The sequence below is a fragment of the Triturus cristatus genome, chromosome 9, assembly GCF_964204655.1.
Source record: "Triturus cristatus chromosome 9, aTriCri1.1, whole genome shotgun sequence".
In the NCBI taxonomy this organism is placed as follows: Eukaryota; Metazoa; Chordata; class Amphibia; order Caudata; family Salamandridae; genus Triturus; species Triturus cristatus.
This window is the reverse complement of record NC_140592.1, coordinates 317,876,330-317,901,813: the sequence shown is the minus strand read 5'-3', so window position 1 is coordinate 317,901,813 and position 25,484 is coordinate 317,876,330. Positions and strand designations below refer to the sequence as shown.

The 25,484-nt window shown below is 44.7% G+C and overlaps 1 protein-coding gene across 1 annotated transcript in view; it reads right to left on the bottom strand.

Annotated features, from left to right (window-relative positions):
- Positions 1 to 25,484, bottom strand: part of BSN (bassoon presynaptic cytomatrix protein) — an 841,563-nt gene that overhangs the window by 109,926 nt on the left and 706,153 nt on the right. The window contains exons 6-7 of the mRNA XM_085625028.1: positions 8,863 to 11,092; positions 7,531 to 8,465 (exon numbers count right to left, since the gene is read on the bottom strand). Of these exons, the coding sequence (XP_085481154.1) occupies positions 7,531 to 8,465; positions 8,863 to 11,092 (3,165 nt within the window). The remainder of the gene's footprint in view (positions 1 to 7,530; positions 8,466 to 8,862; positions 11,093 to 25,484) is intronic.

The following is a 25,484-nucleotide window of genomic DNA, read 5'->3' as shown; positions in this document are numbered from 1 at the left end:
AGTGTTTCGTGTAGCAGTGTGAGGCGTGCAGCAGTGTGCGGTGTGCAGCAGTGTGCTGCGTGCAGCAGTGTGCGGCGTGCAGCAGTGTGCGGAGTGTAGCAGTGTGCGGCATGCAGCAGTGTGAGGTGTGCGGCATGCAGCAGTGTGAGGCGTGCAGCAGTGTGTGGCGTGCAGCAGTGTGTGGCATGCAGCAGTGTGAGGCGTGCAGCAGTGTGAGGCGTGTAGCAGTGTTTCGTGTAGCAGTGTGCGGCGTGCAGCAGTGTGCGGAGTGCTGCAGTGTGCGGCGTGCAGCAGAGTGCGGCGTGCAGCAGTATGCGGCGTGCAGCAGTGTGAGGCGTGCAGCAGTGTGTGGCGTGCAGCAGTGTGAGGCGTGCAGCAGTGTGAGGCGTGCAGCAGTGTGTGGTGTGCAGCAGTGTTTCGTGTAGCTGTGTGCAGCGTGCAGCAGTGTGTGGCATGCAGCAGTGTGAGGCGTGCAGCAATGTGTGGCGTGCAGCAGTGTTTCGTGTAGCAGTGTGCAGCGTGCAGCAGTGTGTGGCATGCAGCAGTGTGAGGCGTGCAGCAGTGTGTGGCGTGCAGCAGTGTGTGGCGTGCAGCAGTGTGAGGCGTGCAGCAGTGTGAGGCATGCAGCAGTGTGAGGCGTGCAGCAGTGTGAGGCGTGCATCAGTGTGAGGCGTACAGCAGTGTGCGGCGTGCAGCAGTGTGAGGCATGCAGCAGTGTGTGGCGTGCAGCAGTGTGTGGCGTGCAGCAGTGTGTGGCATGCAGCAGTGTGAGGCGTGTAGTAGTGTGAGGCGTGCAGCAGTGTTTCGTGCAGCAGTGTGAGCGTGCAGCAGTCTGCGGCGTGCAGCAGTGTGAGGCGTGTAGCAGTGTGCGGCGTGCAGCAGTGTGAGGCGTGCAGCAGTGTGAGGCGTTCAGAAGTGTTTCGTGTAGCAGTGTGAGGCGTGCAGCAGTGTGAGGCGTGCAGCAGTGTGAGGCATGCAGCAGTGTGCGGCGTGCAGCAGTGTGAGGCGTGCAGCAGTGTGAGGCATGCAGCAGTGTGTGGCGTGCAGCAGTGTGTGGCGTGCAGCAGTGTGTGGCGTGCAGCAGTGTGTGGTGTGCTGCAGTGTGAGGCGTGCAGCAGTGTGAGGCGTGCAGCAGTGTTTTGTGTAGCAGTGTGAGGCGTGCAGCAGTGTGCGGCGGGCAGCAGTGTGAGGCATACAGCAGTGTGAGGCGTGCAGCAGTGTGAGGCATGCAGCAGTGTGTGGCGTGCAGCAGTATGTGGCGTGCAGCAGTGTGTGGCATGCAGCAGTGTGTGGCGTGCAGCAGTGTGTGGCGTGCAGCAGTGTGAGGCGTGCAGCAGTGTGAGGCGTGCAGCAGTGTTTCGTGTAGCAGTGTGAGGCATGCAGCAGTGTGCGGCGTGCAGCAGTGTGCTGTGTGCAGCAGTGTGCGGCGTGAAGCAGTGTGAGGCATGCAGCAGTGTGCGGCGTGCAGCAGTATGCGGCGTGCAGCAGTGTGTGGCGTGCAGCAGTGTGTGGTGTGCAACAGTGTGAGGCGTGCAGCAGTGTTTCGTGTAGCAGTGTGAGGCGTGCAGCAGTGTGCGGCGTGTAGCAGTGTGCGGCATGCAGCAGTGTGAGGTGTGCGGCGTGGAGCAGTGTGAGGCATGCAGCAGTGTGTGGCGTGCAGCAGTGTGTGGCGTGCAGCATTGTGTGGCGTGCAGCAGTGGGAGGCGTGCAGCAGTGTGAGGCGTGTAACAGTGTTTCATGTAGCAGTGTGCGGCGTGCAGCAGTGTGAGGCGTGCAGCAGTGTGAGGCGTGCAGCAGTGTGAGGCGTGCAGCAGTGTGTGGCATGCAGCAGCGTGAGGCGTGCAGCAGTGTGAGGCGTGCAGCAGTGTTTTGTGCAGCAGTGTGCGGCGTGCAGAAGTGTGTGGCGTGCAGTAGTGTGTGGCGTGCAGCAGTGTGTGGCTTGCAGCAGTGTGTGGCGTGCAGCAGTGTGTGGCATGCAGCAGTGTGTGGCCTGGTTTGTAAACAACAAGAAAAGCGGACATCAAAGGAAGGGTGGGAGGGAACGAGCATATGGGGTGTGAGTTATAACGAAAGTTAATTGTTGTAAGAGGGGATGCAGGAAGTGAGGCCGAGCTCGCGCTGGCGAAAGCAGTCTGCTGCTTTCAAGTCCGATGCCAGATGCCAGTTTCACGCTTGAATGCCTCACGTGCACTGGCCATAAACCGCATTCCTAAGGTCTTGTACCCCTTACTAAATCTCTCTGAATGCGTGAGGCGGCGCACGCGCAGGAAGTAGCTGGTGGCAAATGGAATGCGCGTGGTTGTGCGTGTAACCGCCACCCGATCCGCCTTTGGGAGCATTTTCTGAAGCCCCTACATAAGTCTCGCTGGGCGATCGCTTACGCGAGAGCCTACGCAATAGCCAGGCGAGACCTAAAAACCAGGGAAAACCAACAAATGCAATACAGAAGCAGCTGCTTGAAGTGGAGCAAAGGGCCGAACTGAGGTAGGCACCTAACTTGTATCACAACATACACTAGTTTTCCCAATAAACTTTATGAAGTGGGTAACAAAGCAGGGAGATTTGTGACTTGGCTCAGTAGAAGATATGACAGGAAGAGATGGGTGGGAAGCAGAAAACAGTAATTGAAAGGAGTCTTTTAAGGATGGGGAGAGTATGCTGACCTTTCAAAAATGTATAAAGATCCTGAAAAATTAAGTAACAATTAGAGGTAGAAGCATTTCTAGGTGGTCTTGCAATATTTAGACAAACAGAAAAACTAAGGGCCATATTTATGGCCAAGTCATGCAGTGCAGTGCAGCAAGTCACCTTGCTGCGTGGCATTGCGTGAAAGGGCAGGTATGCGCCATATTTAAGTCAATATGGTGCATTCCTGCCTTTTACCCTGTGCGGGCGCCATTTTGGCTGCCTAATGTCAATGGAGGCACCCATGCACCACAGTGCAAGGGTGTCTGCTTTTCATAGGGGGTTGTTTTGTACAAGAAGGAGCACCTTCCTGCACAAAAACCATCCCATTTCCTCTTTCTATGTGTGCTGCAGAATGCAGCAATTGTAGAAAGAGGAAACAATCCTCACTTAGGGAGGGATAGGTTTTTGGCGCAATCCCAAGTCTACCACTTCTGGCAAATCTGGGAATAAATCCAAATCCATGGATGTTGCATGGAAACGCCTCCCTGGCGCAGAGTAATGCAACGCAGCAATTTGCACTACGTTGTATTACTCCAGATTTATGAAGCCACTCAGAGCCATGCCAGGTGGCCTTGCCTTGCTTCATAAATCTAACTTTGAAGTTGCGTCGCACGAGAGCAAAGCAAAGTGGCTTGTAAATATGCCCCTAAACATTTTTTGGGGGAAATATATTACTCTAGAGGAAGTTACATATGTGATCTTGCAGCTTCAAATTGGGAAAACACCAGGATCAAATGGTCCTCTGGTGCACAATATTTAAGAGTCACATATTTAAAGAGGCTGAGGGAGTTGGAAAACTGCACCTGGTTAGACTATGACATAATCATATTCATACCATAGAGGGGAATTCGGCGTCAAAATGCACCTCTTACTTACCCATTTCACTTTTTAATATAAAAATTAAGATGTTGGACAGAGAATTCCCTACTTGACTATTCACAATAGCCACCCCTCTATTACATCTAGAACAATCAGGCTTCTTGCCCGGAAAGGCTTAACATACATTGGCTCCACAATTGGCTGCACAAAGTACAGGAAGATAGCCAGTGCTTCTGTCTCTAAAAGCCAAACAGGTTTTTAGCTCGGATGATTGGCAGTTCCGATTCCAAGCACTTGAATGCTCACAGGTCAGCCCTGAATTTTGTGACTGAGTGAAACTACTTTATACAAAACCCATAGCAGCATTTAGAGTTAATGGTACTCTTTCCCCAATATTCCATCTGGCAAGAGGTACGATTCCTGGAACGAGCTGTTGATCAACATCAGACGATCCCCTACTCTGCACACCTTCAGGAAGAGCCTCAAGACCTGGTTCTTCGGCTAACCCAGAGCTACACCTCCCTCCTGTGCCTTGAGACCCTCACAGGTGAATAGTGCGCTTCACAATTCCCTGACTGATTGATTGATTCAGGGATATTCTTTTCAGCACTCCTTTTTGCCACAATTATTGAGTCGCTGGACTGCTGGGTTTGCAGGAGGGGACGAGGGCAGAATCTCACTGTATGTGGACAACATCCTCTTGTACGTGAACATCCCACTGCAGGCAATTCTTAGGCAATGGCAAAGTTTTATTGACTATGGGCAATACTCAGACGAACTGTTCCATACCTACTGTGCAAGCAATTAACAGTTGGGAAACGGCACAACTGATCTAGAGATGTGTCAGTATGAGTCAAATTGGGCTCTTGTCATGTGGATACAAGACACCCAAGAAAAAGATGCTTTTTATTAACTGTAACCTGAACAATATAATGACAAAGTTTCAAGATGGGTGGGAGGATGCTGCTATTCCCTGCTGGGTACAGCACTCATCTTTCCCTGCCTAAGTTCATATACGTCTTACAAAACAACCCTACGTAGTGCCGGACGTCTTCTTTGAAAACTGGAGGGAGAAGTGAGGATCCTGATTTGGGATGGAAATAACCCAATATAGTTCAGCCGCACAGTATATAACGGTAGACAGTAGTATTGGCCTATCAAAAAATTGACACTATAACTTGGTCTCTCAGCTTCAGGTACAGAACAAATAGGCTATGCAATGACTACATACTACAGAACCGCTGATTAAGTTAGACAGACTGCTTATAAGAGAGAAGTTCTAACTATACAGGGCCTCATTTACAAGGTTTTGGCACAGGGCAGCGCTGCAAGGAATCTTGCATTAAAAGAAAAGGGCAGGAATGCTCCGTATCTATGAGAAACAACGCATTACTGTCCTTTTCCCCTGCACTGGTGCACAATGGGCTGCCATGCACTAACGCATGGACTCTTGCGCAATGGTGGTGCGTTGTAGGGGTGATTGTTTTTGTGCAGGGAGGGACATCTTCCTGCTCAAAAAGATTAACGAGAGGTGTTTTCCTCTATGTGTGCTGCAGAATGCAACACACATTGAAAGAGGACAAAACGAATAGAGCTAAGGATATTTCTTCTTGTTGCGCCTCCCTAACACCACCTCTGGAGTGGCATAAGAATCTGATGTATTACCAGGTTTACAATTCCTCGTAAATCTGCGAATACTTCATATTCCATGGGTGTTGCGTGGGAAAATCCACAGCAACAACCATGGAACGCCCCTTTCATGCAGTGTTCTGTGTGAAAGGGGCAAATATCTACAAGGCCATGAAAAGCCGCGCCAAGTGGCTTTGCGTGGCCTTGTAAATATGCTGCAGCCCACTGTGCCACCGGAGTGCAAAAAAGTGCTACTCCGGCGGCGCAAAAGTGCTGCTAGGGGCCTCGTAAATGAGGCCCACAATGTTGACAGGGGTAAAGTTGAGAGGTAACGCTGCCATGGAAGCAGTAATAGATGATGGTCACTGAGTTGGAAGGGTATTATAACAAACAAAATCCCTCAATGAAAGGAGACACTGTTGAGAGACACAGTACAACGTTGAAAGGATCAGAAAATTTGGACTTAATTGGCAATTTCAAAATTGGAAACAGCAGGGGGGAGGAAATCAACCCATTTCCATGCCTGGGAGATTATTTGAGCTGTCCTAGTTACAGTAATATTGATCTGTGCAACTTCAAAATGCTATAGCGGCAAACTTCATTGCATTCCTGAGGTTTCCCCTGTAGGAAGAAAGGTCCTAGATGACTTATTGACAAAAGAAGATATATCTTCAGCATATAAAACTCTGGTGAATAATATGCCTGATTGTCTGAGTAATCAAAGGGGCCAATAGGAAAGAGATGTAGGACCATTCGTACACAAACAGTGGGAAGCAGCCCTGTTGCAAACAAGTGAGAGCCATTATTCCATAGGTGCATAATTAAAAGAATGGGCAAAGTACCTATTAATTGCTGTTTGAAATGTGGGGGTTGGTGCACTTTTCTGTACACTATATGAAGCCATAGCATTAACCTGAGTTTTGGGTCGAGGTCGATGATAAGCAGTTCACGGTGCATAAAGTGGAGGTTCTTCTCACAATGCTGCACATGGTTCTAGGTATTCTGAACAGCAATGCATTGATTAAAGAAAGCAGTCTCTGTTCTCTTGGGATCAATGTAGCCAAGACTGACATAGCAAGAGAATGGGGCAATGTGTAAAATGTCCTACCCAGATGGTGCATTGGTATGGACCAATGTATGGGTGCGGAAAGAGTAGTTTATGAAAGCAGTGACTGTCCCCATTAGTTCTGAAAAATGTGGGGGTCATGGATAGCATACATTGGGCTGGGATGAACAGAGAGGGAGAGAATCTGAGACGTGATTCCTGCCTAAATGCAGACAAGCATACAGCAAGAGTCGGCGCCATTGGCAGAACTGTGGACGATCAACTACATACTGTTTCATTTCCACAAACTGCTCAATTAACACAGATTGCAAATCATATCGTGCTGTGGATTTTTCTCGTGACCATAAGTTCTGTTGGTTTATGTTTAATGAATGTACACTAAAACCTCGCACCCCTGAGGTCCTGACCTACTATGAGTAGGTTCCAAGCAAACTATTGAAATATGTATAAAAAATCCAATTGGCCGCACTCTGCTCGTCCTACCAGCATGTTACCCAAAGGAACTGTGGTCCATGTAGTGGCGACAGCGATTACGCCTCTGCCAAAAGTTTTCGAAGAAAGTTAGTGTCGCATTAGCCATCCCTGGACACGTGTTTCGAGGTAGTTGTCTCTCGTCAGCAGGGAGTAGGTGAGTGTGTGGGGTTGAAATATGTATGGTCCAATGTGATCCTTACTTACATAAATTTGATATATGCATGAACACGGATGAATGTGGGTTTGATTACAGAATCCTAAATAGACTACAGGGACGGCAAAAGTGAGATCAGGGTACATTGCCCAGGTCCAGATGAATGCCACTGACCCATAGGGACTTTTAGGCAAGAAACATGTCGACATCACCAAATAAATGCGGACTATGGGATAATTATATCCCATAGTCCCATTCTTCTTTTAACTTCACCCTGGATAGTGTAAATAACGAATACAAATGAAAAACTCCAAACAAACTTAAGGGGTAACTTCAAAGAAATTGTGGTCCTTCAATCATTGCACATAGAAAGATCTCCATAAACAAGCTCCTTATGAAGTCTATTTGGTATTGTACACCCCACTCAACGTGGATCGTGACCCGATACAGAAGAATGCCACCTTGGTAGGTGAGGGTCATTACATCCTTAAAAGACAATCTTTAAATCTGTGACAATAGTGCAAATTGTCCCATTTTAATATCACATGAATTAACAGTTTAACTAACTGAAGAGAATATAAACTGACAGAAAAGATTAACAAAGAAGTCTTAACAAATGCATGATTGACGGTTTGTCTAAAGGAAATGGATTATTAACATTATCATTATCGTTGAAATTTTTGATTAAAGATGTACTTACAGCTATGGGTTGGTGAGAGGCCAGTGGTGGCTGTATGGGTTGTTGTTTGACGGCTTGCTGAGGCTGTGGAGGCTGTTGTTGCTGTGTTCTTGTTGACGGTTGCCCTTGCCCTCCAGCTCCTTGTTGTGGATGCTGCACTGGTGGTGGTTGCTGCTGCTGCTGCTGCTGCTGCTGCTGCTGCTGCTGCCGGGATTGTTGTTGTTGATGAGGACCTTGCTGTTGATTTGCTTGCTGTTGTGGAGGTTGCTGATGGGGGACCTGTTGAGTGGCCACTTGTGTATTAGGCGTCTGTTGATGGGAACCTTGTTGAAGGGGGACTTGTTGATGAGAATTTGGCTGTGCAGGCCCAGATTGCTGCTGCCTTGAAGGTTGTTGGTGGGGTTGCTGCTGTCTTGGTGACTGTTGTGGACCTTGCTGTTGCTGTCTTGTCTGTTGTTGGGTCTCAGGTTTTTGCTGCTGAGGTGGTGGGGTCTGCCTTTGAGATTTTTGGGGGTCTGGCGTGTGGTGGTAACTTGATGACTGGCGGGATGACTGGGAGTAGTCAGAGTTTGAATAGGTTGGCTGCTGAGACTTTTTCTGCGCAGATGGCTGCGAATGTGGGCGGGGTTCATGGCGACTTTGTTCTCTTGGGTGTTGCTTTGAGGACCTCCTAGCTGATTCTTCATTACTGTGCCGTGAGGAGGAGGATGATGAATAATGTCTTCCTGACTCTCCGTGATGTCTTTGCTCTTTAGAAGAGGAGTGGCGAGATTGAGAATAGTCATCATGTTGCCACAAGTCTTCATCCGGAGGTTCATCGTAATCATGATATGTATGTTTAATTGGAGTTTTCTTCTGTGATGTAGAGGAGTGGCCACTGTAGTACCTTGATCGCTCTGAACGGGCTTCTCTTGGTTTATCAAACCAGTCTGTTTCCTCCTGACCCAAATGATATGCTTCAGAAATCAAAAATATAACAGTCAATCTCTTGATCCTGATGAGTGAGTGCACCTCAGACTGAAGCCATGCAACAAAATGAAAAAAATGCAAGCAACTTATCACATGCAAAAAAGGAATTCCAGATGCACCGCAGACCCAACTCAAGTGCCTTCACCCCAACAAAAATAAACAAAGGATTACAATTAATGAACAGTGTGCACAAGTGAAAAGTAACACTGTACCATGAAAACACAAAACACCTCCACAGGAATAAAAAAAAATACAATGGCAAAAGGCACAAGACATGCAAACACAAGTTGCAATGTTGTCTTCATACATGAAGGTTTGAAATGTTAACTTTGGGATAATAATTGTAAGCATGCTGTAAGGGATATCACCACTGATAGTCTTTACCTTCACTGTCAGAAACAACACAGTTTGAATCATCCATTAGATAACATTCTTCCTGCTTGTACGAGTGATTCCTTGGCACTTCTTTCACATGTTCTTGCACATCGGGTAATGAGTGACTGGAGCAGAAGGGTGGGCAGGTATCGGCATTGGCTTGAGGCAATGGTCCACCCGAAGATCGAGACATGCCTACTGACTTTCCCAAAGGACTAACAGGGCTTTCTTCTTCTGAGGCCTGGGTTCGCATAGGGGCACGGCCTCTACTTTGACTCATACTAAGGGAAGACGGTTTTGAGTTTGCCTTCTGATATCTATCAGCACTATCTCTCTCATAGGACTTACTTCTGTTATTAACTGCTTCACGACTTGTGGATTTATCTGCCCCATAAGCAGATGCAGACCTGGATCTACTTCCACTGTTGTATGACCGATCATCTTCCTCCATCATGTCCCTTCCAGATAAACCATAGTATTTTTGCTGTACATAGATATTCTTTTTTAGGCCATATGTGATCTCATCCTGAAGTTTTCTCCCTCTGCTTGCAACATTGCTGCTACTGCTAACAGAAGTAGTTACTGGGTATGAAGCTAGATCAGACTCTACATCCTTGGCTTCTTCGATAGGAGAAAATTTGGAAATCTTCTGCTCCATACCCTGTTTGCGATGTTTGCTGCGTTTGGATGATATAACAGCAGGGGCCAGGTTTTTAGATGAATGCTTCTGAACTCCAGTGCTGGACCCATGCTTTTCTGGGCGACTGGGGGGCCTGTATTCATTATCCCCATAATAGTAGGAAGAATTGCTAGAAGTTCCTGACACCCTACCACTGTTTTCGGAGTTCCTATGGTAGTTGTTCTTCCCTCGATGGTCAGAACTGTGGTGGTCATAAACATCCTCCTCAGATTCTTCTTCAGCCCTTGAGTAACACGTCCTGCCTGAACCATCATTTTCAACGGTCCCATTCCTCTCTTTATTGTGGCGACCATTTATGTTCTGTGGCTGTATGTGTGATTGTGGGTGCATGTGAGGGTCATACTTCTGATTCTCCGTCGAATTGGAGTTTTCTTTGGTTAGCTCACTAATATCTTCAATCACAACGTAGTTACGAGGAATATTTTGTTCTAGGTTTGTGTACAGAGAATCTGAGCCATAGGCAGCTGAAGATGAACCGTCCATTGTATTGACTCTCTCTGAGGGTCTTCCATCAGTGTGCTTGTATTGGTCATAACTAGTGGTGACTGTAGTATTATTGTATGCAACATCAGGAGCCGCTGAAGAGATTACTACAATGGGATTTCCAATCACTTCATAATTAGTGGGGATTTTTTGCTCTAGATCTGCTAAGGTTGTCTGCCGTGGCTTCTGTGGATCTGCCTGAGCAGGAAACAGGGAATTTTGCGGTGGTTGTGAGGAAGATTGGTTGGAATAAGTAGTCTGACCCTGATACTGGTTTGGTGGCCGAAAACCAACATGGTTTTGAAGCCCAAGTTCAGTCTGGTAGCCTGGTGTTTGGGTGATAGTGTGCGTTTGGTATGTGCCTTGTGAAGAATAGTTGGAAATCTGCCTATTCTGGAAACCATTTTGAGAAATACCATTGCTTGAAACAGGATAACTGGGCTGTTGTAATCTTGAATGTTCAAATGTAGATGAGCCATGTAGGATAGCATGCCCTGTTGGGTGCTGGTAAGAACTCTGAGTGTAAGATGTTGTTGTAGGGTACTGTTGTGTGGTTGAAAAATCTGAAAACTGGCTAAGTGGGGTAGTGCCAGGTCTTGAAAGAAGATTGCTGGTTTCATAAGAGGAAATACGAAGATTGTTCAGCTCACTGTCAGACATATAATCCCTATTTTCTCCTAGGGACCTCATGTAGGAAAAATCTTGCCTTCCTCCTACTTCCTTGACTAACGACTCCTTTCTTTGTGTAATTCCCAGCTCTAAGTATTTCAACTTTGCATCAATCTCTTTCTCTTCCTCATCAAGCTCTGCTTGCTGCTTCCGGAGCTTTGTGGACTCCTGCTCTACGATCTTCAGGTCTCGATCAATACTTTTCAAAAGGCCTACTTTTGGAAGCTGCACAACTTGACTTGCTGCAGTACCCCTTTGCAATAAGCTAGTCATATACATCTGTGACTGTGCTTGGCTGGTAATGGGAAGATGTGTTTCCTCTGGAGGGGGGCTCGGCAGAGTTCGTTTCACTTTACGATTCAGTGTACTTGATTGTAACGCTGAAATCTGCAAAACATAATATATATATTAACACAGGATATGTAAATTATCATAAGTCTAAAATAGAAAAACTAATTTGTTTTTCAGAAAATTTTAATACACAGCCACATTAAGATTACAACGTATGGAAATTGCTGCGCTAACTCTAGAAAATCCTGAAATACAGAACTAAGGTGTACATGCATCAAAATAGCCAATTGCGATTCTATAATTGCGATTTTTAAGGAATCGCAATGATAGAATTGCAATTGCCCATGCATGTAGGAATCGCAAAAACGTTTGCGATGCCTACACATTCCTTAATTGCGAGTCGCAATTAAGGAATGGCTTCCCATTCATTCCTATGGAGCCAGGAGGCCCATAAGAATGAATGGGAATTGCATGTGCAATTTGCGAGTACCCAATAGGTACATTCCTTAAATGCAATCGCAATTTACAAAATCGCAATTTTTGCAATTACTCAAATTACGATTTTTGCATTTGGGATGATACATCCCAAATGCAAAAATACAGGTCGCAAAGGGACAGATTCAGCAAATCTGCCCGTTTGCGACCGGTTGTTAGGTTGATGCATGTGGCCCTAAACTTCCTGCATCTAAAGAAACTTTTCATAACAGCACTGTTTAGACAATCAGTCAACTGAGGTCTTACTGTAGGGGATGCAACTAAATAATGTCAGGTTGGGGAATAGCCCTCACAACCCAAAAAGTTCAATTCAGTGTGATCTGCACTCTTTCCTCGATTTTTCTGTATGACAGAGCCCTCTAAAAAAGCTTCAAGGTGACAAGTAGTGCTTTATAAAATACCTAAATAGATAAAGGACCAAAATCTCATTCCATCAGGCCAGTGAAAAGGAGCAAAGGTAGGTGAGAGTACTGTCATCCACTTCTATGTGGGTTCCCATGAATAACCCATTTTGCATGCTTTCACCTCAGTTCGGACTCTATGGGTGTGATATTAACCTGACATTAAAGTATTAACTAAGAGAATCAGTCTGACCAAGGCATTATGATTTTTCTATCTCCTTCCAGGTGGCTTCATGGAACATGTGTCTGGACACAACTGACCATCTAGTTAACAATATACTGGTGCTTTTTCAGACTGACCCAGTTGTACTACATCCTGCTTGCAAAGGCCTTCAGAAAACTATCAGACTTCACCCCTGATTTGCTTCTGAGTCATCTAAATCACTAGGGCACCATGCCTTCAAGCAACATCTTGTTACAGGATAAATTCCGTGATTGCCCACTACCACCCTCCCCTACCCCTCAACCCCACTGGAGAGTAATACCATTTAATTATTGTTTGTACAGTACTTCTTTGCTCTATCGATAGGGTCATACATTATAAATTATGTACATGTTTGCTGTATAGCTAGGTTCAGCCATTATAAATCTCATAGATACATATTTCCTGTCCCAAAGCAAAATGCTCTGAGAGGGGTACCAGCTACCTATAAAACTTTATAAAGCTAAAATCAAATTCATAAATATATACATTTTTCTACATTCTCCTCCCTTCTGATTCTTACCACGAAAACTGCCACCCTGCAGCCATACATGAAAAAACAGTAGTCTGGGTATTACTGTCAAAAAAAGGGACAGGTCCTACAGTTTATACAGTAGTTCCTGGAATAAATTCTTCAAATTTCAACGTCAATGTATTAGTGATTCATCATTTTATTGGTTATGGGAATGTGGAGTAAAAATAAGTATAGAAAATGAATTGCCGATAAATGTTTTGCACCATCTGGCTATCCCGCAAAGGGCTTTCTCAAGTCACATCAGAGAAGCGGGTGTCTCTACGGTCATGACTTCCTGCTACCTAGTGTCGGATGTACTTCTGCCTTCTGCTTTTATAAGCGGACGACTATGTTGAATCGTTTCGGACCCTAGAGACAACCGCATCTTTCATGTGATTAACAGGACCAAGAAGAATATACATTAAGACATATGCCTTGAGAAAGCCCTTGGAGGGATAGCCAGATGGGCGAAACACGTGTCGTGTGTTCACTTTCTATACTTTTTTTACTCCGCAAATTAGCATTACATTAAAGGAATATTAGAAACTAAAGGTCCTGCATGTTTTATATTAGGTTTACTTTACTAGTTAATCCTCACTTTACTCATTTGTTGGGGCTTTCTCACCAAATCACAAATGCAAACCGTCATCATAGGACAATCTCACTCTACAACAGAAATTCCAGAAGGGCTACCAACAGCTAGCAATTCCAACATCAATCCCTTATGTAAAATCATGCATGAGGACGATTACCAGCAAACTACTGATTAAGGGTTGATGACATCTCCCTCCCTAGTCATCCGTCTCAGATGATGTGATGCTACTGGCAAAGTAAACCAGGACTCTTGACACAGTTAAGTAGTTGGTTTGGATAATGATTCAAATTTACAGGGTGACAGAAAAGGAATAGATCTCTTTAGTTCATAGGAAACACAATCACAGGTTTTGATACATCATTACTCTGTAAGTTTGTTTGGGAATATTGCTTCATATCCTCCGTACGTCTAGTAAGGATCCGACTCTTAATTTTCCTGTCTCTACTGGCATGAAAACCTGAATTTCCCTTCAGTTTGCTGAGATGGTGCCTCTTGTTGTTAGTTCACCTGGAAAAGAGAGAAGGGAGCACTAATTCTCTGATCACCCTCAGCAAAATGTCTCCCCTTCTCTTTTTCCTCATCCCTTCTTACATCCTAGATCACCAACTGGCAAAGTCATTTTCTCACCGGGGAAAGACAGAAGCCAGTGCTCATCCCAGATCTCCCTCTCTACATGGCCTCTTCACTCACCTCTCTTACACTTAGGTTTTTATAGTGGGATCCCTGAAAGGGACCTCTCATGGCACACCCATCTGCACTCTATTTGTTATTTCCCACTTCCTAAGTATGTTCTTACCCTTACACTCATCAGTGATTAGTCCCTGTGACCTCATAGCTGTTTCTAGCCACGCCCTCCCACCAGCATATGCCAAAGTAGACATGGCTGTGGTTGTTGGTGTGCTAGAACAACTCTTTTTGGCCAAGAGCATTGTCACTCGGGCCCTCCTTCCTTTATTCCAGGCGGTTGGTCTCCAGTCCTTTCAAATGCGTCCTCCTCCCACCCGCACTTGGTACCTATTATGTTTGTCAGTGTCCCTAGGCAGATGCATATCTTCATCTCAAGGACCATATGGGTTACATTGTTCTGGGTTGGGAACAGCACATGACGCAGGTATATGAATACAAGCATTACTGAAGGGCATTTGACGTTGAGGTGCAGTGAAAATGTTATTTCCCTCTTAAGGTGGCTGGAACAACCTCTTATATACGCCCCTTCGGCAAAGATGCTTGGTCTTGATGGGGCCAGGTACTTAGGACAGATTGTTGGCATTTAGTAACTAAGAACACAGTTGATAAATTACTTTAAAAATGAATGTTGGTAAGGACAAATACAACCGGAGTATTCTAGAATTTGTATCATTATTAACAGACAGATGTTGGAAGAGCAGATGATTTGCCACAATGATGAAGGTGCACCTTTACAGGTAGTATCACAATATCTCTACTGCTCACTTTATGGCGAGACATTCCCTCTCAAAAGTGGCTTATGATAGTTTGTTGGCAAGTCGTTTTCAATTTAGGAATAAGGTAGGATGAGTTCCACCCTCAAAGTCCTGGGAGTGGACAGCTCCTGACTCTACCCTGACGTATTGGTTTGTAAGAGGACAACTCATTGAAAATCTGAAAATATAGAACTGGGAAAGAGGACAATGCATCTTTCTTGAAGGGTCATCTTCCTGGGCACCCCATTTTATATGGTTAGGTTTGTTTCTCATAAGGAGGTATGTGAAGTGACTGGCTATCAATAAAAAAATAAAAACGAGGAAAAAATGCCCTGCATTATCCCACAAATTCAAAGAACGCTCTTGTTTCATTTTTGGTAAATGGTACTGGCATTAAAATCAATGCTCCTAACTTTTCTTCGTGGGGGATTGGGGGGGATGGGGCGCGGATCACATCATATTCAAGGGTATAACTTTGGCACTTCACTTGCTAGGCTGCTACAGTGCAATTGAGAGGATTGGCTGTTTATCCATCTTTTTGGAGTGTGATTAAGATCAAGTCTAGATGTTGTACATGTTGATTCCACTCAGGGCTAAAGATAATGATTTTGTCAAAATATGGAGCCAAAGAAGCTTTTTTTGGTCTGATAAGGGTATTCATCATGCGCTGACAAGTGGTGGGTGCACCATGCAATCCATATGATGGGAACTCTGAACTTTAACGGTCCCTGGCAAGTTGAGAATGCTGTTTATGTTCATCACTGGATTGTAATGAGACCTGCTAGTACCCTAGAGTTTCGCAGATCGAGGCAAGATGGCCGCCGTAGCTCTGTAGAAGAAAGTCGCTTTCCTCCTCTCTCCTATCCTAGGATGTTAAGCGGCTTGTGAATACGGGGATGTGGTTCTTTGGTGGACTTTTATCTAGCACCTCGTCAGGAGCATCCAGGCTAGGCTTACTGAGGAGAATCTCAACTGAGGCGAGAAAAACTTTGTCTGGCTGCTGGAGAAGTATAATTAACAGAGCTAAAGTACCTTTCAAAATGTCGCAGAGAAGTAAGCTGGACAAGGACAAAGATAGAGATAAAGATAAAACAGTAACAACTGGGTCGACTAAAGGCTCAGCAACAAGAGAAGAAAATCGCTCTGGAGCGATCCCAAAAGTACTAGTCACTACCGCCAAAAAACAAACGGAGCATCTCAATCGCTCCGCAAAGAATGCCCTGCTGAGAAAATCTGAAAGACAAGAAAAGAAAATTGAGGCAAAACCAGAGACCCGTTTAGCAGCGAGCAAGGCTGCAAGGGAGCTGACACTGGAGCCAGAAGGGAAAATACAGCGTTCGCAAACGGCGAACTCAAAGGAACAGATGCGGCAATCAACACTACCTGAATCTTTCGTATCGAAGGCAGCCCCGCTGGTTCAGAAGCAAGCGGACGACCCTCGGCATCCTGGGGGAGTGAGCGGACATCCAACGGCATCACAGATCGGAGCAGGAGCCCCGCAGCTTTCAGCCGCGCCGAACGCGGGCGCCGAGGAAACAGCAGACGGCGAGGACGTAAGCGCTGTAGACCCGGTTGCTGGGCAACCGCTGAACGCTGAAGGAAATAGCACGCAACAAGCAGGGCTGAGCGCTGGAGCCAAGAAGTTGAACGAGGGGGGAATGCAGAAAGCTGATGCAGATGGTAACGCGCTAGAGCAGCTGGAGAGGCATAATAATGTGCAAATGCTAGACGCACTGCTAAACGTGGAGGCAGGGTTGAACAAAAGAACTTTGCAACATTCTGACCCGAGCTGGGGGAGCACCCAGAGCCTTGAAGGGCATCAAGACCTTGATCAGGACAGTGTTAAGGGTGGCAGAGAAGACAGAGGCATGAGGGGTGGTTCCCCTGAATTTTTCTCAGTCAATGAGGGCTCTGATACAACGGACATTAGTGATCCCGAAATTGAGGAGGAGCGGAGCTGCACAGATCACACCTCGGGCTCAGACACAAGTAAGGATTCCAGGGATCTAGCGACCCAGAAAAAAAGAGCTGGAATTAGAAGAGATGGTCGAGGGTCTAGAAGTAATATGAATAAAAAGTTGTCGTGGGACTACTCTGCTACGTCAGAAACTTACCAGGAAAATGATCAGGGAGAAGGAGATAATGTTGGGAGGCCAAAAACTCAAAATGTAACTCTTGAAATGTTATTTGGAACACTAAAGCAGATGCAGTCAGAGGCCAGAGCAGAAAGTCGAAGAGCAAAAAGAGATACAAAAAATTACAAGCTTCACTAAGAAGAGTAAACAGAAAGTACGAAGAGGTTGAGGAGAGAGTAACCCAAGTGGAAGAAAGGACTAGCAGAGTGGAAGATGAGGTAACAGATTGGCAGACTTTTAGAATGGAACAAGGAAAAGTAGTGGAAGACCTACAATGGAAACTAGAAGATTTTGAAAACCGCCAAAGGCGGAACAACGTAAGACTGTTGGGACTTGAGGAAGGGCGGGAGGGACAGGACCCGAGAGGATACGTGGTTAAGGTACTAAAAGAAGCCTTTCCAGAATCAAAATGGCAATGGGATCTAGAAGTGCAAAGAGCCCACAGATATCCTCTGTTTGTAAGAAAAAATCGTGGGGGTCAAGAGAACGCACTACCAAGAGCAATGCTGGTTTTTCTAGGGAACTTTTTAGCGAGGCAAGAAATAATTGATCAGGCTAGACCAGATTCCAGAAAGACAGCTGACGGAAACACATTCTTCGCCAGGCCAGATTTCTGCCACGTTACCGTGGAAAGAAGGTGGAAATTAAGGCAGATGATAGTACCCTTTCAAAAGCAAGGTGCAGAAGCTTCTTTGTTGTTCCCGGCAAGACTGAAAGTCATTAGGAAGGGGTACACCAAGTTGTTTACATCTGAGATAAAAGCGGGAGAGTACCTAGCAGAGATTACGGAATTAGACAAAGGAAGAATTTCATCGAAAACGCCACCAAATAGCCCACCAAAAACCCCGTAAGGGACACATAGATATAACTAACGGATGAGAGAACAGGATAGGAGAGAGTAGCGACACTGCAGACTACAGGGGCTACACATAGGTCAGGATTGACCTATTTGCCTGTAGTAAGGGGGGATGGGATCCAAAAGGGAGGGGGGCAGAGGGGGGAAAAGGGGTGGAGGTGGGGGGGGGACGACACGCACTTAGGAGGTGGTCACAAGCACAGTATATGTAAGAAAGATTTGCGAGGCAGGTTACACAGTAGCTTAGTAAATAAAACTATAGGTAAGGAAATCTTATTGAAATATTGTTGGCACAGGTATATACAGAGGGTAGGAAAAATTATGAATTACAATGACTTGTAGGATAGCCTCAATAAACATCTGTGGGTTAAATGAGCTAAATAAGAGGCCCAAAACGGCTGCCCTGCTAAAATCGTTAAATCTCGACTTAGTGTGCCTTCAAGAAACACATATTGAAGGCACTAAGGCTTATTTACTGGACCAGCTTGGCTTTAATGTATTAGCAAAAACCAACCAAAACACAAAGACGAGAGGTGTGGCGATTCTAGGTAGGAGACAGGATACGTTGGTTAAGAGAAAGAAGGAGGATCAGTGGGGTAGATGGGTTATGGTAGAGCTAAGGTTTAGGGGGGAAACTATCACGGTTGTTTCGGTTTATGGCTCCACAGGAGATGATCCGGATATTTTCCAATTTTTAGATACAGAATTGGCGCAATAGCCGGAGCCCATTATATTCTGCGGTGATCTGAATCTACATGATGTAGACAGTAGTTTTTTAGACCCTGGCAGAATATATTCAGGGAGGAAAAAGAGGACTTATACAGCCTTGGCGGATATGGTAACACATCATTTGTTGGAAGATCCTTGGTTAAAATGCCATCCAAACCTAGATGGGAGTACCTTTTTTTCAGCTCCTCACCAGATAATGGTTAGGCTGGATTACTTTTTAATAACAAGAGGACTATTGGATAGAGCAAGAATAGATAGGGAACCAAGGATCATCTCAGATCATAGCCCGTTAGTCTTAACTGTAATAATTGGGCAAAGGAGAAATAAAGAGTTAAGGCAATGGACATTTGATAGAACACTGCTCCAGGATCAGCGGTATAGGGAAAGAATGAGTAATTGGATTAAGGAATACTGGGAGATAAACAAGGGTACATCATCGCCAGGGATAGTGTGGGATGCTTTTAAAGCTAGAATAAGAGGGGAAACCCTGAGTTATGTAATTAAGGATCAAAGAATGTTGAAGACAAAAGCTGAACAAGCTAATAAGTTAATCATGGAAGCAGAGGAAGCACTTATGACAGCCATACATACACACTCTCCAATTGATCAGATCTTATTGAAAATAGTTGCTCTTAAGGCCGAAGCTATGGACGGGATGGCGAAAAAAACAGTAGAGAGGTATATAGTAAATAAAGAAAAGGTATATGAACTCAGTGAAAGAGTTGGCCATATACTGGCTGTGCGAGCCAGGCAAAGGGAGGGGATGGCTGATATAAAGGAGATTAAAAATTTTCAGGGAACTAGGGTGAAGGAAGCAGGACAGATCAGAGAGGTTTTCGAACAATTTTATACGGCGCTCTATACCAATGATGGTCTGGAGAGAGAGGAGGATATAAGGACTTATCTAAGCGAGATAGAACCCTCAGTGCTAGCAGAGGAGGGCAGGAAGGGGTTGGAAGAGTTATTGCAGTTGGATGAACTGGTTGAGGCTCTGAGGGATTTACCATCCGGGAAGGCAGCTGGTCCGGATCAGATTCCGGTAGAATTTTACAAAACCTTTTAACCTTCTCTTGTAAAAGAAATGCTTAACGTTATGTTGCTAGCACAAAAGGGCGAGTCTGCTCCAGAATCGTGGGGCGGCGCAGATATCATTGTAATACCGAAGAAGGGTAAACCTGCAGACAACCCGGGGTCCTATCGCCCCATTACTCTAATGAACGCAGATGTCAAGGTGTTCTCCAAAATTCTGGCGAAAAGGTTATCTAGGGTAATCAAATCATTGGTAATTCCTTCTCAGCATGGGTTTATCCCGGGTAAAGGAACAACTCAACACATCAGACAAGTAATCACGGCATTTGATGCAGCAAGCACTTTAGAAGACCCTATGGCAGCTGTGTTCCTGGATGCTGAGAAAGCATTCGATAGGGTCTCCTGGAGGTACTTGTGGGAAGTCTTGAGATGGTATGGTATAGGGGCAGGATTTATTAAGGCCCTGCAGACTTTATATATAAATCCGACGGCCAAGATAAGGGTTAATAGAGGACAAACATCCGCAGTTAATATCCAGAGAGGAACAAGGCAGGGATGTCCCTCTTCTCCCCTCCTTTTTGCTTTATACCTTGATCCCTACATACGTAAGTTGGAAAGCAATGATCAGATTCCACCGCTAGCTTTAAATGGTTGTAGATTTAAAACGTTAGCATATGCTGACGATGTGGCCATCCTGACTGCAAAACCTTCATATGCTATCAGGGCAATTGAAGAAGAAGCTGCGCGATTTGGACAGTTTTCAGGATATAGCCTGAATAATGATAAAACTCAAATAGTCAAAAACCAGTGGGTAATATGTAACGATGACAGGGTGGTGGGTGCGGCAACCTACCTAGGGGTGCAAATTACAGCAGAGGTAGATAAGATTGTTAAAAACAATATGGCACCTTTAATAGCTCAAGTCAAAAAGGATTTGGAAAAAATGAATAATCTACACTTGTCACTGGTAGGCTGTACAAACATCATCAAGATGTTGGTTTTACCTACATTTTTATACTTTTTTAGGTCTATACCCCTGCTGTTTGAAGCCAGTTGGTTCAATGGCCTAGAGACCATATGCAATAGGTTCATCTGGGCGCATGGTAAGACCCGGAGGGCCTATAGGTTTATGACACTTCCTAGGGAAAAAGGGGGATGGGGGGCACCAGATTTCCGTTTATATTATATGGCAACTGTTTTGCAATATATACAAGGATTATTTGGGGGGAATATTGATGATGTAAGAATGCATAATATGTCTACTGAGGTTTATGCTGTTGTGCTAGGGGCAAATGCCTATAACTGTTTCTTAAAATGTACAGATTTTAGCTACTTCAAGAGAACCAGGTTTAAAACTGTTAAGGCGGCAGTTACTGTATGGAATGCTTTCTCAAAGAAAGTCAAGATGGGGAGGTATAATAGATATGTGTCCTTAATCAATAACAGAACACTTCCAGCGGAAATATTTGCTGATCAGATAATGGCAGAGTGGGCAGCAAGGGGGGTTACGCAAATAGGAGATTTGTTCTCACAGGATGGTTCTAAGCAATTTTCAGATCTGAGAGCTACATATGGTATAGACAACAGGGGTTTTTTCAAGTATTTGCAGATCAGAAGTTTCTTTAACAACAAGGCGGGAGGCCCTGCAGGCTTTAATAAAATAGAAATAATGGAGAAAATTAAGCTGATGGGGGACTGCTCAATAAGGTCGTTTTATGCAACTCTGTTGAAAGAAAGCCAGGATGACCTAGAGAAATTTAGCATGAAATGGGTAGATAAAATAGGAGTTGAAAGCAATCTGTTTTTTGAATCTCTGAATTTAGGACGCACAATATTAAGTGCAGCCCCTTTGCAGTCTCAGCACTATAAAACATTATATTTTCTTTACTTTACGCCTGCAAGGATAGCAAAATGGGGTGGGAGTTCAGGAATTAACTGCCCTCGCTGTGATGCGTTAGAGGCAGATAGCATACATATTTTCGCAACATGTCCCCAGCTACAATCACTGATTAAAGAGATAGAGGGGTTTTTAGCAAGGTCCTTGGGTATAGTGATCTCTCTTGTACCATCTTGGATCATGTTAGGAGTGGCTGAAGGGGAGCAAGAGCAGTACGCAGAATTTCTGTTTGTAATAATGGCTGTTTATAGATTGACAATAGCTAGGAATTGGCTAGATAAAAATCCCCCAAAGTTTCAAACTTGGTTGGCAAATACGTTGTACGCATACAATATGGAGGAAAATATCTATGCTCGGAAAGGGAGGAGAGGAAGATGCTTGGGGAGAAGGATTTGGGAGCCATTAAGTAAATGGAAGGAGAAGCAAAGGAAGGACGAATAGGGGGGGGGGATGGGAAGAATGCGGCGGCTTTATCTTTCCTTTATTCTTTGTTTTTTGTCATTGTTTATTTTAGATTCCCTTATTGTTTGTGTGGCATACTCCAAAGATGGAATTTAAACAATAGAAATTAAGGAAAATATTGCAACTGTTAAAGTGTATTCAATGTAAGTGAAACTGTGCTTATTTTTGGTGAGAAAAATAAAAAACTATAATAAAAAATAAAATAAAAAAAAAGAGACCTGCTAGTACCCTTTTGCCAAGACTAGGGTACTAATGTAAGTTGCACCACCTATTTTTTCATATTGTTCACCTCTGGCAATAGGTTAGTGTGAATATCTGATGTTGGATTGACTTGTCAGAAATCAGTGCAAAATTGCCAGGTTAAATCTGATTACGTACCATCCCGATGGGTGAGGATTGTGAAGTTTCTATGATGTTCACCTGCAACATACGATCGATCCCTTCCTCTATGTCTTGTCTTTGGACGGCAGAAGGATCTCACCTTCACCATAATGAATGGTCTGGCATTTCTTTGATGTTTTGTCATTGCAGTCCATCCTGGTAAGGTAGAGAACACTTTTCCAACAGCCTGAAGCATCTGACAGTATTTTCTTCTTTAACTCACTCAGAGATGTTTCTGCCATAAATTCCTCCCAGGACCCCTCCTTTCTTACAGGAAGCATAGCATCTTTGTTATAAGTCTTTTCAGTGATACTGAGAAAGTAGCTTGCCCCAGGATATACTTAGTTCTTCAGCAAGTTGACATGATATACTTGAATTTTGAGCTTCTGGTCGTTGTGTTTCCCATGGCAGATGACCTTTCCCAACACTTCCATAATGGCATAAAACCTGTACCATTGGACAAGCATTTTATGGCCAGAAGTGCAAAGGATAATCAAAACTTTATCTCTGGGTTGGAAAGACATCAGTCAAGTACTGTGGTTTTAGCAATGTTCCTGTTTGTATTGAGCCCCTCTGAGAGTTTTAAGGCCCCTTCCCAGATAGCATGAATATTGTCTTATAATGCGGATACACAATCCAACAAGGACCCTGAGTCTCCTCTTCTTCTTCCTACTCTTCACAAGCTATATCCCATTTTCTTCATGCCTACAGATTGAATAATGGCTCAAAAGGACGGAATCCAGTTTAGGACTCTGGGGTACACTGTAGGGTGAAAAAGAATACCTGTAGGATCTTATCCAAGTTTTAAAGGTCCTTGTCGGTAGCATCTGTTTCATTGTTGGTTATATCTTTAGAACAGACCATCCGTTTATGGGTGAAAAACTGAAGTCTGGATGTGCTGATCTACCACACTCTTACATGTCTGGGTCATCTACGTTGAAGAGAAGCCGGTGCCTTGATTGTCATAATCTTACATAAGAGTCTCACTCTAGAAAAATAGGAATTGACTGATCCATCAGATTAGCCACTGTAGAACCTTGTAGGGTAAAGACTTCTGAGTAGCAGGTTGCATAGTCAATTATCATAAGAATCCACCAATATTCTCGCCCTGATGGTCCCCACACTAGACCTAGGGTTCCAGTCTCCCTTTATGATGGCTATGCCGGGCAATATGGCCCCACTCCCACAATCATAACATTGGAGTCCATCTGGTGGCAGGATATTCCACTGATGTAGTTTTTCTCTCTTCATCTCTTGGTTTTAGGATCTTCCTTACCCACTGACGTTCTCCCCCACCCACTGCTTTCGTATTGGTCACCCAATGCCAAGCAGGTTTCCCACAATCAGATTACAGCTGGAGCTGCAACAGTTTGGAGGTTAGATGCTGTTTAATAGGCCCAGGCTAAGACAGAAATTCCATCAAGGGTCTGAATGGGATTCTATCTCATCCACCTCTTCATGAGCACAGGTAACATCTGTATAAATTGATCTAGAACAATTTTGTGAGATATCACCTCTTTCATAGCACTGGTAGTGTCAAGCCATTTGTCCGCAGCATCCTTAGTTCTAAAAAGAGTTTGTGGTCAATCTTCAAGGGCTTTAATTATAATTTGCGAAACACTATTCTGTATGGTTCCACATCATACTCCATTTGTTCCACGATTATTTTCTTAATGTCTCTATAGCTGGGGGCCAGCTGATTTGGCAGTCTGATAAGGAAGCTGCATTTCTCCTGTCAGTAACAGAGCTACGTAATGCCCCTAAATCTCCGGCTGCCAGCTCACATCACTACCAACTCTTTCAACTGTTGCAAAATTAATTTCAGAATAAACCCCTGGGATAACTTTCTGCAGTACAGAGGATAGCACATTTGGATGCAGTCGACTGGCTACAATAATGTTTGTCAACAGAGCAGGTGCCTCTTTGTGTCTTTCTAGAGCTGCCATCTGTTGAACTTTCAGTACTTGTATGACTTGCTGAATACCTATTGTCATGGGCTTGCTTTTCTTGCAATTTTACAATTGAAAAACTTCTTGTAATTGTTGCTGTCCTTCTGCCAGCTTCTGCAATAATGCCAACATGGCCTCTTTGTTAGGCAGTGAACCCACTTGGGACCAGCTGCGGCCGCCGCAGGTAAGAGCGGTGGGCCAGGTGAGGGGGGATTTCGAGAGATGATAACAACGGAAAATAATTATATATTTAATTTCCCATCATGATCGTCTCTCAAAATCCCCCTCACCTGGCCCCACCGCTCTTACCTGCAGCGGCAGCGGCTGCTTGGGACACCCCCTATCACTCTGCTGGCTGGACTCTTGGTACACTAGTACTTGGTTTGGACACTTTGGTTCCCGTTTAGAGGAGGACAGAAAAATATTGCATCTCTTTGGTTTATCAAGAAACTCTATCACAGGTTTTGATTCATGATTTCTCTGTAAGTTCATGAGGTAATACTGAGGTTATCCTCCTCCCTTCTAGTAAGGATCAGTCTTGTATTTCTTCAGTCTCTACTGGCTTAAAAACCAAAACTGTTCTCCTAAGTCGCTTGAACAGTTCCTTTCGGCCCCTGGCTGTCCTTTATGGGTTGGGGTTGTTTGCCTGGACAGTACAGGATGCAGATAGTGGCTACAGGCCTTACCCTGATGGATTTGAAGGCTATTCCTCCCTTAACATGACCAGTGGATCGTGTTACACACCATCTATGCCCAATTTCTGGACCTGAATTTACCAAATTATTTTCTCATGACTCCAATCTTAGAGCTACAAACTACACAATGTACATTAGTCTTAGAATATTGCTTGTACATTGAATGTGTGAATTGACAGAAAAACCCTATGTCAGCCAATCCAATGACTAAGAAACAGACGAGTATGAGGCTCAGAAGGAACATTCTATCTCTATCATATTACTTGGTGTTCTCAAATTGCCAAAACCCGTTCACAAATGTGAGCAGTTCTTTTTAAGCCAATTGCGTTTTGACGCCTCTTGGAGCTGCATGGAGTATTGCGCTGAGTTTGTCTGGATGTAACCTGACCACTCATTCGATTTTGTTTTATTCGCTGTCTCACAGCTGGCTATACACACATATACAGTGTGGGTTGCAGTAGGGTGTGTATATTACTGTGATTCGCAGTTATGATAATTAGCCCAAATCTGGTAACGGCCTGGGCATGCGCAGATGAAGGGAAATTGCAGGTCCAAGTTGAGTAAATACACCCTCACTGCCAGGTCAAGTCTCAAGTGATGGTGAAGTCACTCAATGTGAGGTGGATCACACTTAAGTCAATGTAGGTGAACCATTTTTTGGAAGGTTGGTTTAGGTTTTTATGGCAGCATGTGACATTTTTCCAAC